At 37.7% G+C, this 18147-nt stretch overlaps 2 protein-coding genes across 5 annotated transcripts; one reads left to right on the top strand and one right to left on the bottom strand.

Annotated features, from left to right (window-relative positions):
- The first annotated feature begins 184 nt into the window (after positions 1-184).
- Positions 185-9094, top strand: LOC18603756 (pleiotropic drug resistance protein 3-like). 3 transcript variants are annotated; one of them, XM_088805266.1, is made up of 24 exons: positions 185-697; positions 817-940; positions 1432-1514; positions 1707-1794; positions 2410-2569; positions 2648-2724; positions 3215-3268; positions 3364-3454; positions 3587-3888; positions 4045-4251; positions 4356-4669; positions 5003-5163; positions 5264-5367; positions 5679-5832; positions 5919-6059; positions 6152-6225; positions 6319-6651; positions 6744-7034; positions 7193-7276; positions 7396-7529; positions 7720-7947; positions 8066-8237; positions 8317-8571; positions 8723-9094. In XM_088805266.1, exons 1-24 carry the CDS (start codon positions 306-308, stop codon positions 8987-8989), a joined length of 4290 nt encoding a protein of 1429 aa, XP_088661392.1. In that variant the 5' UTR covers positions 185-305; the 3' UTR covers positions 8990-9094. The 3 variants fall into 3 exon arrangements, with proteins under 3 accessions (XP_088661392.1, XP_088661391.1, XP_088661393.1); XM_088805265.1 differs by having other exon boundaries at positions 186-697; positions 3970-4251; XM_088805267.1 differs by lacking the exons at positions 1432-1514; positions 1707-1794 and having other exon boundaries at positions 186-697; positions 3970-4251.
- LOC18603755 (pleiotropic drug resistance protein 3-like) lies at positions 8974-17658 on the bottom strand. 2 transcript variants are annotated; one of them, XM_088805268.1, is made up of 25 exons: positions 16529-17658; positions 16080-16203; positions 15799-15884; positions 15396-15480; positions 15068-15227; positions 14896-14972; positions 14766-14819; positions 14601-14691; positions 14096-14397; positions 13731-14012; positions 13322-13635; positions 13060-13220; positions 12884-12987; positions 12646-12799; positions 12420-12551; positions 12236-12309; positions 11813-12145; positions 11398-11688; positions 11050-11133; positions 10737-10870; positions 10206-10433; positions 9943-10114; positions 9602-9856; positions 9412-9510; positions 8974-9269 (listed from the first exon to the last, which is right to left on the bottom strand). In XM_088805268.1, exons 1-25 carry the CDS (start codon positions 16804-16806, stop codon positions 9261-9263), a joined length of 4083 nt encoding a protein of 1360 aa, XP_088661394.1. In that variant the 5' UTR covers positions 16807-17658; the 3' UTR covers positions 8974-9260. The 2 variants fall into 2 exon arrangements, with proteins under 2 accessions (XP_088661394.1, XP_017974890.2); XM_018119401.2 differs by having other exon boundaries at positions 8974-9510.
- Positions 17659-18147: the final 489 nt, after the last annotated feature.

Here is an 18147-nt window from a genome sequence, read left to right as displayed (position 1 = left end):
TTCCTTACAGTGTTTTACACATTATTAAGCTGAGCCTTCTGAAATAAAAGAAATTGCAAGGAATCAAACATTTAATAATATAGACACGAGACACACAAATCAGACAAAGTATACCTACCCGCATTTTTGTAAGCAGCCAGTTGCTTGTCTGATGTGATATAAGGCGCAATGCACTACCTAAATTGGAGGGTTCTGTCTTCGAAAGTAACAGATTAGCTTCCAGCCCTCCAAGAACACTAAACGTATCCACCTCTCTCTCTGGCTTTGACTCTCTGCAAGTTTGGAACCCTTTGGTTCATCCTACAATGGCCCAACTGGAGGGTTCGGATGAGATTGAATCCATGCGAATTGAGTTAGCAGAGATAGGAAGGAGCATAAGGTCCTCATTCAGAAGTCAGGTGTCAAGTTTACGTAGTGTGATTTCTGAACATCATTGTGAAGTTGATGATAATGATGAATATGAGTTGCAATGGGCCGCAGTTCAGAGACTACCAACGTTTGAAAGGGTTACTACGGCTTTGTTTGATGACAAAAGGGAAGACGGAAAGGCAGACACCGGGAATATCAGAGGGAAACGAGTTATTAATGTCACCAAACTTGGAGCTGATGAGCGGCATATGTTCATAGAGAATCTCATAAAACACATTGAGCATGATAACCTGCGATTGTTGCAAAAGCTTAGGGACAGAATTGACAGGTAACGTTATTTTCCCTTCCGTCTTTGCTCTCTCCATCTCTCTCAGTTAAAAGTATCTTGGCTATGGCATTGATGGATATTCTTTTCTGATTCATGATTGGAATATGTTTAATTTTCAGGGCTGGAGTACAGTTGCCTATTGTGGAAGTGAGGTATAAAAATCTGTGTGTTCATGCAGAGTGCCAGTTGGTTCATGGCAAACCTCTTCCCACTCTCTGGAATGCCACTAAAAGTGTGTTTTCTGTAAGTACCAGTGCTCATTAAATGCATAGATTCCCAAAGTTACAACAGATTTTGTAGATCACCATTTTGATTTTTCAGAATCTAAAGTCCTGGAATTTACAAATTTCAGCCTTTCTTATATGTAGTAGTTCCTGATACGGGTCAAGCATTTATATCCTATGTATGTATCAATCTTGGCTTTTCTGCTTTTGGTTATTGAAATCTTAAATAATTGACAACCAGATGTTACTGTGCATTTTATGGGGATCTTAGTCTATTATCGCCTTATTGTTCCACACGCTAAGGATCCTCAAGGCTAAACTTCAGTTTAAGGTTGTGGTGGTTGGTAAACTGTTGTTTGGCTTGCTTGTAATCAAATCTTGTGTAGTTGACCTGTCTTTGCTCATGTCTACACCTTGACTTTACAATTTCAATTTCTTATAGTGGTAGTTTCTATATCTTTTTCAGTTTGCAAGTTGCTTCTTTATTTATGCTCTCTACTGTTGTAACAGGGTGTAGCCAATCTGTTAGGTTCAAAACAAGAAGCCAAGATTAGCATCCTAAAGGATGTCAGCGGCATCCTAAAACCTGGAAGGTAGACCAACGAAATCATTAATAATAAGATCAAGTGTGGGAGGGGTGGGAATTTATTTTATTGCTCCCCCTTCGAATGGATCTCTCTTTTTCTTTTTCCTTTCATTTTTAATTCAACAAGGGAAGAGATAAAGCCTTTTTTTCATATTCAAACAAGGTTGACTAACTTCTGTTTGGATTCCATTCCATCTAGGATGACTTTATTGCTTGGCCCTCCAGGATGTGGCAAAACTACATTATTGATGGCTCTTGCTGGGAAACTAAGGCAATCATCTCTCGAGGTGACATCAATGTCTTATTTGAATAATTTTAAAGTCCCAATGCTAACATTTCCTTAACCCTTTCGATTTTAAAGTCTATACAAGCAGTTATGGGTCAAAGTAAAAAACTTAAGGAAAACTAGAGCAAAAGGAAAAATTACTGCACTATCACTCCATGGTGTATGGACTGATATTTGGTTTTAGAGTAATTGGTCGTGTAACGTATGCATAGACTTTATCCAGTGGTTCTGGGTTTATTAGTTTGAATTTGGCAATTGACACTTTGGTGAATTCGCTCACATTCACATTGCAGCTAATATTGTTGTCGATAGTTTTCCTTGGATAAATGCAGAATATGTTTTCAGTAAAAATCATACCATGCTTTACTGTAAATGTGATCATGGTGGCTATGTGATTTAAGATTGGACTTACTATAATTTTTTTTATTACTTCTTCCCCTGAATCATTTTTGTTTGTTAATCTTGGTTTACTGTCTTCCACTGATTTTTCTATAATTTTTCCAAGGGAAGGATCCAAAACACCATATGAAGTTGCAAGCCACTACTTACAGCATTTTAATTTCTCAACTGCTAAGCTATAATGTGCTTATTATCTATGTCTTTTCTTCTGCAAAAGGTTGCAGGGGAAATAACTTACAATGGTTATGGACTGGACGAGTTTAATCCTCAGAAAACCTCAACTTACACAAGCCAATATGATCTGCATACTCCAGAGATGACAGTGAGGGAAACACTTGATTTTTCTGCACGCTTCCAGGGTGTAGGAAGCAGAGCTGGTTAGTGCCATGTATAAATGGTGATTTTGATGAAGTTACTGTTTATGAAATTGCTAATCTGTTGTATGCTTATGAAAGAAATTATGAAGGAAGTCATCAGAAGAGAGAAGCAGGCAGGGATAATTCCAAATCCTGATGTAGATGCTTACATGAAGGTTACTATTTAGCTTGTCTATTTTATTTTCTATTCTCAAAAAGATTGCTCAAATGGAGGCGCTGTTTTTTTTTTTTTTTTTTTACTTTATGCAGATAGATACTGATAAATTAGAAAGCTTTTACACCTTCTAATTAAACCATTGTATAGTTGCTGGTGTTCTCATTGTCTTTGGCTACCAAATTCAGCTAAAACCATAGAGTGTCTTAATCCCTAGTAATAACTGCAAAACTCATATTTGGTTTGAGTGACTCATTATGAAATTGATAGCTTTTACCTGGTGTAACTAACTAAAACGAACTCATTGAAGCTGAGCCCAATTTTCTCTCCTTTGCTACTTTTGTATTAATAATAATTATGAAATAATAAATGATTATTCCTTTTAACTATAGAAATCAATTCCTTAAAGATTTTATTGCAGATTTTCCCTTCTTTTGCATAATGTTCTGTATACTATTGATGTAGCTCTTATCTGAAATTGTTTCTTACAGGCAATATCAGTTGAAGGTATGGAAAGTACCCTTCAAACAGATTATATTCTGAAGGTCGGACAAAATCCCTTAGTATTGTTTACTATTATCTTCTTGAAACATGGATTTCTGTGGCATTTTTTCCTTTACAAAAAAAAACGTATTTGCAGATTCTTGGACTTGACATCTGTTCTGACATAATGGTTGGAGATGCCATAAGAAGAGGAATCTCAGGCGGTGAAAAGAAGAGATTGACAACAGGTAGTGTATATTTGAGGGTAGACTTTCTGGTTTGTGTCATTTGGTTGCTTGGCAAGAAACTGTTAATAGAATGCAGTGCAGATAAAAGTCCAGGTATTCGGTTGAATAGGATCAATTTTCTTTTAAGTGCAGGGGAGATGATTGTGGGGCCAACAAAAGCTTTATTCATGGATGAAATATCGAATGGCCTTGACAGTTCAACCACTTTTCAGATTATATCCTGCCTCCAGCATTTGGCGCATATCACTGATGCTACTGCATTGATTTCACTTCTTCAGCCTGCACCAGAGACCTTTGATCTCTTTGATGACGTTATTCTGATGGCAGAAGGGAAAGTTGTGTATCATGGCCCACGCACTACTATTTGCAAATTTTTTGAGGATTGTGGATTTAAGTGCCCAGAAAGAAAGGGCATTGCTGACTTCCTTCAGGAGGTATACTTATGAGGTTCATAGTTGTCTTATATCCATCTTTTCATTCATTTCTTAGATGGTTTCCCTTTTTATCTGGGTCAGGTAATCTCTAGAAAAGATCAAGTGCAGTATTGGTACCATAAAGAACTACCTTACAGCTATGTTTCTGTTGACCAGTTCATCCAAAAGTTCAAAGAATGTAAGATTGGCTTGAGTCTAGATGAGGAGCTTTCAAAGCCATTTAACAAGACTCAAAGTGGCAAAGATTCTTTATCGTTCAAAACATACTCGCTAAGTAAATGGGAACTGTTTAAAACTTGCTCAATGAGGGAATTCCTTCTAATGAAGAGGAATTCTGTTGTGTATGTGTCTAAGTCTGTACAGGTAATCAATATCATGTTTGAATTAGACTTTCATTATCTATGATCAACTTACATATTTATCTTTCATAGCTAAACGCAATATTGTTGGATTATTTTTCTCTGCAGCTTGTCATAGTTGCTTCAATGACCATGACCATTTTCCTGCGCACTCAAATGGCTGTCGATCTCATCCATGCAAGTTATTATATGGGTTCTCTATTTTTTACTCTCATCATACTAGTTGTTGATGGATTTCCAGAATTGAGCATGACCGTATCAAGACTTGAAGTTTTCTACAAACAGAGAGAGTTGTGCTTCTATCCTGCGTGGGCTTATGCAATTCCTGCAGCAATCCTAAAATTTCCACTTTCACTCTTGGAGTCCTTTTTATGGACTTCTCTCACTTATTATGTCATTGGCTACAGCCCTGAGGTTGGAAGGTGAGTTCCATATATAGAACTTTTAGTTATGTTGCATGGACTTGAAATGGAAGTTGATAATGTCTAGATCCAACTTTTGAATCTCCTATTTTGATGTAGTAATCAACTTTCAGGCTTGATGACTTTAACCATCCAGCTCTTAGCATTATATGGAGCATAGCAATGAGCTTCTTTTGTTTTTTAGATTAAACACATATGGATTAAATCAAGAATAACACAGCATGTATTTAACTCCTGCATTGACAGTTCACTTTTCAAAGTACTGAAGTTATAAATTTTGAATTCATTTGTATGTCTGTGTGTCTCATTTGTATATTGTATTGTTCCTATCAGGTTCTTCCGCCAGTTCCTCGTATGCTTTGGAGTGCACCTATCATCAATATCCATGTTCCGTTTAATTGCCTCGTTCTCCCAAACAATAGTTGCTTCTACAACTGCTGGCTCTGTAATACTACTGATTATTTCATCATTTGGAGGCTTCATTGTCCCAAAACGTAATATCATTAAATGCTCTTCACAAATTAATGTGACTATCCTTTGCTTAGATAAATGCTCAGAATTTTATCTTTCATTTTCCCCCTTATATGGTTGCAGCATCTATGCCGCCTTGGTTAAAATGGGGATTTTGGCTTGATCCCATGTCATATGGGGAGATAGGCTTGACCTTGAATGAATTTCTTGCTCATCGGTGGGGAAAGGTAACATTTGACTACTCAAAAAATTGCAGGCTGCTTGAGTTGGTTCCGTGAAGCTGCTTGCATTGCTTCCTCTTCAACTTTTTCTTTTAAATTTCTCGTGTCCAAGAAAATTTTTCCTTGAAAAGTTTAAGCTTAAATCTCAGTTTGGACTTTGGCAGGAGCTGAGCACAAGAAAAACTAGTGCTAACATGTAGCAGCCGCTTGAATAGGATTTTGGAAGCTTTTTTTTTCCCATTTGCTGCTTCTTATCTTTAATGATTGTGATCTATCAGAGCCTCCATCAATGATGAGTTCTTTAACTTTGTTTATAGGTTAAGTTTGGAAACACAACCGCAGGACAACAAACTTTAGAAAGTCGAGGATTGAACTTTGACAGCTACTTTTACTGGATATCTATTGCAGCTTTATTTGGATTCACAGTGCTTTTCAATGCTCTATTTACCTTGGCTTTGACTTTCTTGAAGCGTAAGTTTATCTTGCACTGCCGGAGAGGTCCTCTCCTACAAATATTTTGCACATATGTGCTAATCCATTCGTTGAAATACGTTCAGCTCCAGGAAAGTCTCGTGCTATAATTTCTTTTGAAAGATACTCTCAACTACAAGGACTAGAAGATGGCAGACATAGTAGTAGTATACACAAAGAAAGCAAAAGCACTGCTGACACTGGAAGTATTGCAGGAACTAGAAAAGGTGAGCATGTTTAATACTGGTGTTTGTATTGTCTATATTGCTCTTTAACATCAAATGTGTAGTTAATCTAAAATTGTGTTCAATTTTTACAGGAAAAATGGTTTTGCCTTTCGAGCCCCTAGCTGTGGCATTCCAGGATGTGCAGTACTATGTTGATACCCCTTTGGTAACAATCCTACAGCTAGATTTACTCTGTAACTCCAATGTAGTTGTAAATATTCTAGTTTTGGGGTATCTGGTCTCATTATTTTTGTATCAGGAAATGAGAAAACGAGGTTTTAAGCAGAGAAAGCTGCGGCTTCTCTCCGATATCACTGGTGCATTCAGACCTGGTATCTTAACAGCATTGATGGGTGTCAGTGGAGCAGGTAAAACAACACTTCTGGATGTTCTTTCTGGAAGGAAAACTGGCGGTACAATTGAAGGAGAGATTAGAATTGGTGGGTATCTGAAAGTTCAAGATATATTTGCCAGGGTATCAGGCTACTGCGAGCAAACTGATATACATTCTCCCCAAATCACTGTAGAAGAATCACTAATATTTTCTGCTTGGCTGCGTCTTCCATCTCATATTGATTTAAAAACTAAAGCTGTATGATACCTTTCTTGGAAAATAATAATGTTTTCTTATTTGATCTTGCAAACTTGGGAATTCGATAATTTGCTCTTTTTTTTTTTTTTCAGGACTTTGTAAATGAAGTACTTGAAACAATAGAGCTTGATGAAATCAAAGATTCTTTAGTAGGCATGCCTGGAGTCAATGGGTTATCTACTGAGCAGCGTAAAAGGCTGACCATAGCCGTCGAGCTAGTTGCCAATCCATCCATTATGTTTATGGATGAACCCACTTCAGGTTTAGATGCAAGAGCAGCTGCGATTGTTATGAGAGCAGTGAAGAATGTTGTTGAAACTGGAAGAACTGTTGTTTGCACTATCCACCAACCTAGTATTCATATCTTCGAGGCATTTGATGAGGTAGAGTAATTTGTATCATTCCTTTTAATGTAAAATGGGATTTAAGTTAACTGCCACCTTTTTCTGAAGAAGGATTTTCCGAGCTTTCCTCTGTACTATCCCCAAGAGGGACAAAGAAAAAAAAAAAGGCCCCTCATTTTGTCCTTCTCTCATGGCAGTTGATTTTAATGAAAACTGGAGGATGCATCATCTATTCTGGACCACTGGGTCATCACTCAAGTCGAGTTATTGAGTACTTTCAGGTCAGCTTACTTCAGAACTATGATGGTTGGTGCATTTTTTCCATTATTGTCTGATACAAAGTACTCTGGGAAACAAATTATTGCTCATGAACATTCCCTTTCTGCTACTGTTGCTGTAGAACATCCCTGGAGTGCCCAAGATTAAAGACAATTATAATCCAGCGACATGGATGTTAGAAGTTACTTCTAAATCTGCAGAGGCTGAAACTGGCATAGATTTTGCCGATATTTATAAGAGCTCCACTTTGTTCAAGTAAGTACATGCACTTTGTCGATTTACTGGAGAAATTTTGTACTAAAATTTTTCTTTTTTCTGCAACATTATGAGCTTGTATTGAATAGAATAATGAGTAAACAACGTATGAATCTAGTGAAAGATATTCACTTCATATGGAATTTTCAATTTTGGCTTGCATGTAACTCTTTTGGCCTTCTTACTACAGGGAAAATAAAGAGTTGGTTAAGCAGTTGAGTTCACCACCTCCTGGTTCTAAAGACCTGCAATTTCCTAGTCGCTTTCCTCAGAATGGTTGGGAGCAGTTCAAAGCATGCCTGTGGAAACAGCACTTGTCTTACTGGAGAAGTCCTTCATACAATTTGACGCGCATTTTTTTCTTGTCTGCCTCATCTGTTCTCTTCGGCGTACTGTTCTGGCAGCAAGGAAAGAAAATGTGAGTAACAATCTTTCTTACACCTTTGCATTCAATCTCTGAATGTTAATGATAAATGGTTGGAAGAGCATTCCATCAGACAATGACTGATGTGATATCCCCTTCTTGTTTTTTGTAGAGATAACCAACAAGACCTATTCAATGTTCTGGGTTTGATGTATTCAGCACAAATCTTCTTTGGCATAAACAGTTGCTCGACAGTCCAACCCTTGATTTCAATGCAGCGGACAGTTCTGTACCGGGAAACATTTGCAGGAATGTACAATTCGTGGGCCTACTCATTTGCACAGGTTTAAACTTCCCTCATCACTTAAATTTGAGCAATTAAGTTGAAGGTTTTCCCTAATGACATGGGTTTTGAATTTGTAGGTCGTAATTGAGATTCCGTACTTGCTTACCCTTGCGTTTCTATATGTGATCATCACATATCCAATGATTGGCTACTACTGGTCAGCCTATAAAATATTCTGGTCATTTTACAGCATGTTCTGTTCACTGCTGTGCTTCACCTACCTAGGGATGATGATGGTGTCATTGACACCAAACATTCAGGTGGCCTTCATTGTGGCCTCGTCTGCCTACTGCGTGCTAAATCTGTTCTCTGGGTTCATTATGCCAAGACCAGTAAGCTTCTAAACTATCTAATCTATACAGTAACTACTTGAATGGCTCCTGCCTTTGGGAGATCGGGTCAATCAAACCTGGTCCCATTCTCATGCATGGAAATGATAGAAACCGCAGAACATGTTTCTGATTAGTTCATGCCTTGTTGCAGAAAATGCCAAAGTGGTGGCTCTGGCTGTATTATTTATCCCCCACGTCTTGGTCACTGAATGCCATGCTCACCTCGCAGTACGGGGACATTGGTAAAGAAATTCTGGTTTTTGGAGAAACTAAGACGGTCTCTGCTTTCTTAGAAGATTATTTTGGTTTTCATCCAAACTTTTTAGGAGTTGTTGCTTTTGTTCTCATCATCTTCCCTGTTCTGTTTGCTTCTCTCTTTGCTTATTGTATTGGGAGATTAAATTTCCAAAGGAGGTAGAAGCTCTACTGCTGGTATTTTGTATAAATAAAGAAAGATGCTTAACAATCAAGTTACTAAATTTACATCATCCCATTTATTCCAATATAATGCAAATTCACTAAACCTAAGTTTTTAAGTGCAATCAAAAGTCTGCTTAACCTCAGGATGCTGTCTAGTGTCCACATCCAAGGAAACCATCTTTGGTAATCTTATTATACGTAGCCATCCAAATGTCTTACCTGTCTGTACAGTTTTTCCCTGCAATGCTGCAGTCAGCTCTTCTGGAAATTTAGTTTTCCTATGCAATAGGCAAAAAGGGATGCAAAGGCAACCGGAAAAGCAAAGAGAACAACAGCAACAAGGGCTAAATGATCATGACGAAAACCATAATAATCTTCTAGGAAAGAAGTAGCAGTTTTGAGCTTCCCAAATACAGATACCTCTCTGTCAATGTTTCCATACTGTGCAGTCAGGAGGCCACTTAGGGACCAAGATGTTGGGCAAATCCAATAGCACCAAATCCACCACTTGGGAATTTCCTGCATAATATAGTTGTTATCTTCTGCTTGGAAGAGAATTCATGAATTGTGAATAACATAAGAAGAGGAGATGGAAAATTAAAGGGTTTACCGGTCCTGGCATAAGGAACCCAGAGAAAAGATTCAATATGGTGTAGACAGCAGTCGCCAATATGGAGGCCATTTCCATATTCGAGCTCAACGAAACCATAAGCATCCCGAGATATACGAAATATAGCAATGTGCAGAATGATGCATACAAGTACCAAAGGACCTTGTACGCTGACCAATAATACCCTATTGCAGGATATGTAATCACAGTATACAGGATTGCTTGCAATGCTACATAAGGTATTTCGATTGCCACCTGTAATGTTCAAAATGTTGACCCTATCATTATGCATAAACCATCGCAACATTCAAGCATATCCTAGATTATTGGAGTAGTGTTACCTGTGCAAATGAATAAGCCCAGGGAGAGTACATTCCAGCAAATTGTTCCCGGTATAAAACAGTGCGCTCAGTTGCCACATATGGTAGAACTGTTGAACAATTGTTTATGCCCAAGAATATGACAGCAATGTACATTGATCCAAGTATGTTAAATAAATCCTGTTCGTTGTTGCTTCAGAAAAACAATAAAAATATTGTTAGTCATTTATGCATGTCAAACTTGTATCTCTTTTTTTTCTTCTCCCCTTTCATTGTATGCTTACATTTCTTTTGCTTTTTGCCAAAAGACTGCTCCAAACAACAGGGACGATACAAGCATAAATATGAAACGATCCAGATTGTATTCAGGACTTCTCCAATAAGATAAGTGTTGTTTCCACAGGCAAGCCTTAAACTGTACCCATCTACCTTGTGGAAAACGAGTGGGAAAGTGCAAGTCTTTTGAACCTGGCTGAGGTTCACTTAACTGTCTCACCAATTCTAAAGTTTCCCTGTTAATGAATGAGAATTGTAACAACTAAGATTAATTTTGGGAAAATTCAACTTGCACAAACTTACTATGGTGTATGCACAGACTGAGTTATGAATCAATTCTAAAGTAGAGTATTAATCAGTAACCTCTAGATGCATGCTTGACAATGCACCTAAATCACTTAGGTGAAAATGTGCAAATAGAAGAGCTCAGTATACCAAGAACAGGATGATGATTGCTTGTATAACCGCTTAACAAATTTTAAATCTGACATAAAGTCCTTACCATTGAAATCCAACAAATAATGTAGTCATTTACTCACTTGTACAGATGAGACTCCTTATAAATGCTGGCAAAGTCTAATTTGAGTTCTGCTTCCACTGATGCAGATGTAACTTCTAACATCCATGTAGCTGGATTATAATTATCTTTGATCTTTTGGACACCAGGAATACCCTTTCAGATAGTGATTGTTTTAAATTGTCAGCAATTTAAAAAATATAAAAGTACATGCCCAGGTTGCTATTATATGTGCACACAATTTAGTGGACTAAAACATTCTCACAGATAAATTGAAAACCGATAATCTATGGAGAAGTTAACAAAAAAGCAGACTGCTGGTAATATTTGCATACCTCGAAGTATTTGATAAGTTTGCATGAATGATGACCTAACTCTCCGGAATAAATAATCTGCCCTCCAGTTTTTATTAGAATCAACTGCAGGAACAGGTAGTCTCTATTAGTAACTAAAAGATGGTACCAACAGTGGCAACAAGGAGGAAAACTGGTGTAATGATTAGTTCTTTGTTCCTATGAATATTGACTTTGTTGCTACATGTGTCTGCATGAAATATCAGAAAATCAATGAAAATGGCATCAAAGCAAGTTGCAAAATGCCACTCTTAGCTTATTTCGCCTCCACCATTTTATAATAGTGTGCAACATAAGTTACACTTATATGAAGAAGACAGTAACCTGTACCTCATCGAATGCCTCAAACACATCAATGCTTGGTTGGTGGATGGTACAAACTATTGTCCTTCCTGTATCGGCTACATTCTTTACTGCACGCATCACAATAGCAGCTGCTCTGGCATCTAAACCTGATGTGGGCTCATCCATGAATATAACTGATGGATTAGAAACAAGCTCCACTGCAATTGTTAGCCTTTTACGCTGTTCAGTAGACAGGCCACTCTGGCCAGGTGTGCCAACCAAGTAATCTCTTATATCATGAAGCTCCATAGTTTCAATGACTTCTTCTACAAATCTCTGCATGACAGATTAAGAATAGACAGCTTGAAAGAGTACTTTTTTGCAGGTTTTCATCATAATGAAATCTGTTCAATAGTAAAAATTCCGCCTTTTGTAGATATTTTTGGAGAGAACGCCATACTCTTCTTGTTTTCACGTCGGTCTCTGGAGGTAACCGCAGCCATGCTGAAAAAACGATGGATTCTTCAACAGTAATCTGGGGAGAGTGTGTGTCATTCTGCTCACAATATCCTGATATTCTTGCAAATGTCTTCTGGATTTTAGGATACCCTCCTATTCTTATATCTCCTTCAATGATTCCACAAGTTTTCCTTCCGGAAAGAACATCCATGAGAGTTGTTTTCCCAGCTCCACTGGCACCCATCAGAGCTGTAAGAAACCCAGGCCTAAATGCTCCTGTAATATCATGAAGTAGCTGAAGCTTCTTCTCCTTGAACCCGTGCTTTCTCATTTCCTGAGCAGAAGGAACAAATAATGAAGATAAAACTTCTTGGATCTAAAAATTCATTATAGTTATTCCATACCAATGGTTTAACTTAATTACCATAGGCGTATCTACAGAATATCGCACATCCTTGAATGCTACAGTTAATGGCTGAAATGGGAGGACCTTTCTCGCTGTATCACCAATCATATATTTGCATCATATTGTATAAAATGAAAGGTTGTTGTTTATTATATTGAATGTTCAATATTAAGCAACAATTTTAGCAACAATTTTATCTTACTTGTTTCTGGTGTAGTTTGAGGAACAGCAGTTGACCCAGTGTCTACCTCTGTAGTAACCTTGCCAGGTTCTCTTTGGTGAATTTGAGAGAACCAGATTTTCTTTGATATTATAGCTTGAGACATCTTTGGAGCTGCATCATCAAAAAAACTACAGGTAGATGAGCAGAGAAAATCTTCTTCTTTTTTTTTTTTTTTTGTGCAGATAATTGATTAAAATAGACTTACGTTTTAAGTAAGTTAAAGCTAATATAAATCCAAATTCAAAAAGTAATGTGAAGCCAAGCAATGCCCCAAATGATATCCAATAGAAATAGCCTTCAAAATTCAAGCCATGACTGGTTAGAACATCCTTCCCTATGGTTGAATTTCCCTCTGAGACCTACAAAATGATATCAAACCCCAAGTTATTAATCAATCAATGCCCCTAACTAGGAATGAATAGTTTCTGTCATCATAACTGCACCTTTTGCCAGCGTGGAGCGAGGAATTCATTCAGTGATATACCTATTTCCCCGTATGTCATGGGAGAAAGCCAGAATCCCCACCTCAACCAAGGTGGTAAAGCAGCTGTACAGAAAAGAGCTCTGCCCATTAGTCTAGCTGTTGAGCTTTGGAAAAAGAAAGAATGTCTTGACTTACATCGCGGAAGAATGAAGCCCCCAAAGATGAACATCAGTACCAAAATCACAGAACCAACAGTTGTTGCAACAACCATTGTACGAAAAACTGAGGCAATGAAGCGACACATGGATGTTGATGCTTGATGCAGGGCAAATAGTAGAAGAAACTGGCAAAAAAACCTAGAAATCCATAGGTGTTAGATGAATCAGAATGTAAGTAGAATGAAACAGAGACAGTCCACCATGATATTGATGTCCTCAGATTATAAAACAACATTTACCTTTCCACTTCAGGACTATAGCCAATAACATAGTAAGTTATAGCTGTCCAAAGCATAGAATCAGCTAGTGAAAGAGGAATCTTTAAGATGGAGGCTGGGATAGAATAAGCCCATGGTGGGTACAGGTAGAATGCTCTTTGTTTGTCGACAATAGGAAGTCTGATGACTGTCAAGGACAGCTCTGCAACACCATTAGTCATGAGTCTGACAAGTGTATAGTACATAGAACCCATCAAATAGTTTGCACTTATCAAGTCCACTTTGATCTGAGTACGTATAAATACTGTCATTGTCATGAATGCAGTGATTACGAGCTGTGTTCAAAGGGGGTTGAAACATATAAGTTGGAGGCATTTGGAAGTAGCTGCAGAAGAATCAGAGTAGGAAGTCTTTGCTAATATAACCTAACCTGTGCTGTTTTGAATACATAGACAAATGAGTTCCGCTTCATGAGAAGCAGCTCTCTATCCACGCAGGCTTTGAATAATTCCCATTTACCCAAAGAGTATTTGGTGAATGATAAAGCACTGTTTTGGCCTTGTGATTTGTCAAATGGCTTTGAGAGCTCCTCTTCTAATTTTTCTCCTAAATAACTTGTTTTGAATATTTGAGAAAATTGATCCACTGAAACATAATTGTAAGGAGTGTCAGGATCACACCAGTATTGTGCTTGATCTTCCTTGGAGATCACCTGAAAATGATTAAGAGTATAAAATGTCAAGCCATTTTGCATTGATGCAAATAAGAGGGAAAAGAATAATTTGTTGGTCACACCTCCTGGAGGAAGTCTGCGACACCCTTTCTTTCAGGGCATTTGAAACCACAATCCTTGAAAAAGCCAAGCACATTGCTACGAGGACCATGGTATACAATTTTCCCCTCTGCCATCAGCAGCACATCATCAAATAAGTTAAATGTTTCAGGTGCGGGCTGAAGAAGTGAAACCAATGCTGTTACATTGCTGATGTGCACCAATTGCTGAAGATAGGTAACAATCTGAAAGGTTGTAGAGCTATCTAATCCAGTTGATATTTCATCCATGAAAAGAGCTTTTGTGGGGCCTACAATCATCTCTCCTGTCATGTAAAGCAGACAAGGAAATTTGGATTGAGAGAAGCCTTTCTGCACGGGCATTTCTTGTTTTTCATTTCAGCTGAAGCATAGGGTATATACTTTACAGGAGTAAGCAATCACTAATTTCTATATTCTTTGGCATATATATGCAGAATTTGTAGTCAAAATGAAGGTCTTCAAGAAAGTATACTCTCTTCTTTCCTACCTGTTGTCAGCCTTTTTCTCTGACCACCTGATATGCCTCTTCTCATTGCATCACCAACCATGATATCAGCACAGATATCCAGGCCAAGTATCTGAGAAGCCATAGTGCTTCAGTTTATGTTTTAGAGTAGACAAAACATCAGCTACACTTGAAAATAGTGATTACCTTTAAAACGTAATCTGTTTGTAGATTGCTTCTCTGTCCTTCAACTGAAATTGCCTGTAAGTGTGATCGAATTACTGTCACCTAAGTTCTAAATATGAATAGAAGTAGAGTTATACGTTTTCACACTTACCTTCATGTAGGTATCAACATCAGGATCAGGGACAATGCCTGCTTCCTTTTCTCTTTTGCTAACCTCCATCATTATATCTTTACAGCAATAAATGGAATTTGTATATTCAATTGTTAGTGCACAACATCACTGTGATGGGTGATGGGTATTTAGAGGAAGAGAGGAACCTCACCTGCCCTGCTTCCAACACCCTGGCATTGCGCTGAAAAGTCTACTATTTCTCTCACAGTCATCTCAGGAATGTGCAGGTCATATTGGCTTATGTAGGCTGAAGTTTTCTGAGGAACAAAGTCATGTAGACTGTAACCATTATAAGAGATTTCACCTGTGACCTGTAACAAGGACAATAAGAGGGTCATTATGAAGAAAGCTAAAATGAGTTGGTTCAGATATATGGAATTGTATTACATTACTATTAATAAAAATATAAATAAAACAAAAACCCTTAAATCTGGACTTTGATATTGATCAGTTAATTGTTGGTATGATGAAATGCCAACCTTGAGGGATTGGTCTAACTTTCCTGCTAGAGCCAACAATAATGTGGTTTTCCCACAACCTGGAGGTCCAAGAAGAAGAGTAAGCCTGCATCAAACAAGCGCTTCATGAGTGAAAGCCTTTTATTCGCTTTATATAAATGCTCAAATTTCTGATAGTTCTTCAAAAATGCTTGGCTTCTTATTTAAAGAACTTCGCCTAGTGACAAATTGGATCTATTTAGATCTACTTTATGCAAAATTTTGTTGTCTGTCTGATATTATGGTAATAAAACAGCAGTCTATTCTTTCCATATTGAAAGAAACAATGATAATCTTGAAAATCTTCACTACATAAGCTACTACATGACATATATTAGTCCTCAGTTCAAATGAAAATCTTCTCCAATCATGCAATCCAGATTACCTTGATGGCTTGATGATGCCACTGACATCTCTTAGAATGATCCTCTTGGCTTCTTGAAGCTTGATCCTTTTCATCTTTGTAAAAATCTGTTCAAATGTATATATCATAAATCCACTAAATTGTTGGGACAAAAGTTTTAGCTGTTTGGTATAGCATAAAAGAAGTGTTCTTGATGAATCACCTAGTTTCTTTCAAAACTCATCTCTTTACTTCAAAACACAAGGTTCCATCAACGGGATCATAAATTTAAAAGTATGAGAGCAGAAAAGCTATGTACTTACTGATAATGAGCTAACTAGAGAGTTCCACAGTGTAGGGAGAGGCTTCCCCTGAACAATCTCACACTCTGCTTCAATGGACAGATTCTTGTATCGGACCTCCACAGTCGGTAGTTTGACATTAACTCTGTAAGAAATTACGTTGTCAATTTAACACCATAATTCACATATTGATATTGCATACACTCAGCTAACAAATGATTCAAATTACGAAAAGAATGAAACAGTCAACTAAGTAACTAATGGTAAAATATCAGCTTGCATGAACCCCCAAGGTTGATCATTTTAAAAAGAATTTGAGTGAATGTTTTGCTTATTTGGATGTGGCATCATCATAGAGCTTAGTGATCAACCGCCAATATATTTGTCAGCTGGCTTTTCTGGATTTCTTTCACATATATAGTATAGTATAGCAGCTACTTCAATTTATTACATCCTGGAAACAGAAATACCTGTCAATCCTTTCCCTTATCTTGCGCAGCAGCTGAAGATTGTCATTCTCAATGTGCTTGATAAGCTTCTCAATGAAAAGTTGCCTTTCAACGGCTCCAAGCTTTGTAACATCAGTCACCCTCTTGCCTTCCGATTCTATTTCACCATTTCCTTGTTCACTTCCATGATTAATATCAAACAGTGAAGTTCTAATTCGTTTGAATGTTGGAAGTTTTTCAATTGCAGCCCACTGCAACTGGACTTCCTTTTCCTCCTCGATTATGGAACCCGTGCTCATATCAAAACTTTTCCTTCTTCTCACTCACTTGGGCTTGGAAGAACATGCAAGGCAAGCCAGTTCCCTTTGGGCATATGAATAATTGATTTGAGCAGGGTTAGTACTTAAATAATTTAATTGATGAGATAGCTTATAGGCACTACACCCCAAAGAGCTATTGCCTAGTGGATTCGTCTTAATATTGTCCCCAAAGAGCTTTTGGCTGGCAAAAGCAGCGACAACAGAAACAAAGGTTAACCCCGTAAATGAAAACACAAAGGGAAGGAGGAAAAGATAGAAAACAAGAAAAAGGAGTCCTCTACTTTATTTAGATCCTTTAACAAGGGAGAACCCCCGCCCCCCTTCCCCTTTCACATTTCGCTTTACTCCCAAGTTCATTGAGGCTTTCCTAAATTGCTTAAGATTTTTCTATAATCATACTAACTTATAAATAACAAAGAGATTAAGTCTTGGATCTTCAAAGAAAGTGGGGACTCCATAAGATTAGCAGGTGGATCAACTAATCGTTTTTGAGCAGTCAAAATAGAGTTAAGTTGTGGTAGGTGAACTAAAGGGACATTCCATTAAATACTATCTTTTCGGTCAATATCATCGTCATATTCTAATTTTCTGTCTACAGTTTTTATCAGGGTTATCTGCTAGTCAAGCCAGGTATCTTGAATGACTTTCTCTTCTGTGGAGCAATCCTAAAGTTACACGTAAAACTGTACCAGATATAACCTTATTTCTTCAATAGGTGCTACTTGAAGAGGGGATATATGGGCTTGGAAACAGATTAGAAGAAGCTGTATTACTAGTAATGTTTATAGGCTTTACAATGCAAAACAAGTTTAAAATGTGAACATACTGTTTTTCTGTTCTTTCAGTATGTGGGCCAAAATGCCCACTAAAACTATTGCTCTTTTGTCCTGAGCTACGCCTTTCTCGAAGAGTAGTTTTCCAATCTGATGCAATTAAACACAAAGGAAGTAAAAGATAGTGTAAATCCAGACTCTGATGTGACTCTTTTGTTAGTGAAATATGCTCATTTCATCAACTAAAGGCACCAATGATATATGGTGATGCAAGACACCTGATGCAAGCAAATATACGACACTATAAGCAATCGTCTCTTAGGAGCACTACAAGCAGATAAAAGCTCTCAAAATACTGGATCAACTGACGGCACGTCGTGTCGGGAGCATCAAGTTAAAACAAACACTGTCCACACAGGGACAGGTATTGCTTATGGAATGAACACCAGCCCCACTCGGCCCATGGTATGGCTCCCACGCCGCAAGAATCTTTCTTACTGGCCCAAAAGAAGCCAGAAAGAAATTTAATGTTGAAGTCCAAGTTCGA

The sequence above is a fragment of the Theobroma cacao genome, chromosome 4 (assembly GCF_053813885.1).
Source record: "Theobroma cacao isolate CCN51 chromosome 4, ASM5381388v1, whole genome shotgun sequence".
Lineage (NCBI taxonomy): Eukaryota > Viridiplantae > Streptophyta > Magnoliopsida > Malvales > Malvaceae > Theobroma > Theobroma cacao.
This window is presented reverse-complemented; position numbering and strand designations above follow the sequence as displayed.

What these genes read in the sequence shown, in the direction of transcription:
- LOC18603755 (XM_018119401.2), bottom strand. Translation starts at nt 16,806, where the DNA reads ATGAGCACGGGTTCCATAATCGAGGAGGAAAAGGAAGTCCAGTTGCAG. An exon ending in AGCTTTAACTTACTTAAAAC is followed by an intron (nt 12,552 to 12,645) that starts GTAAGTCTATTT and finishes TTGATGATGCAG; the next exon opens with CTCCAAAGATGTCTCAAGCT. An exon ending in GGGCTTATTCATTTGCACAG is followed by an intron (nt 9,857 to 9,942) that starts GTAACACTACTC and finishes TGAACATTACAG; the next exon opens with GTGGCAATCGAAATACCTTA.
- LOC18603756 (XM_088805265.1), top strand. Translation starts at nt 306, where the DNA reads ATGGCCCAACTGGAGGGTTCGGATGAGATTGAATCCATGCGAATTGAG. An exon ending in CCACTAAAAGTGTGTTTTCT is followed by an intron (nt 941 to 1,431) that starts GTAAGTACCAGT and finishes CTGTTGTAACAG; the next exon opens with GGTGTAGCCAATCTGTTAGG. An exon ending in ATGTGTCTAAGTCTGTACAG is followed by an intron (nt 4,252 to 4,355) that starts GTAATCAATATC and finishes TTTTCTCTGCAG; the next exon opens with CTTGTCATAGTTGCTTCAAT.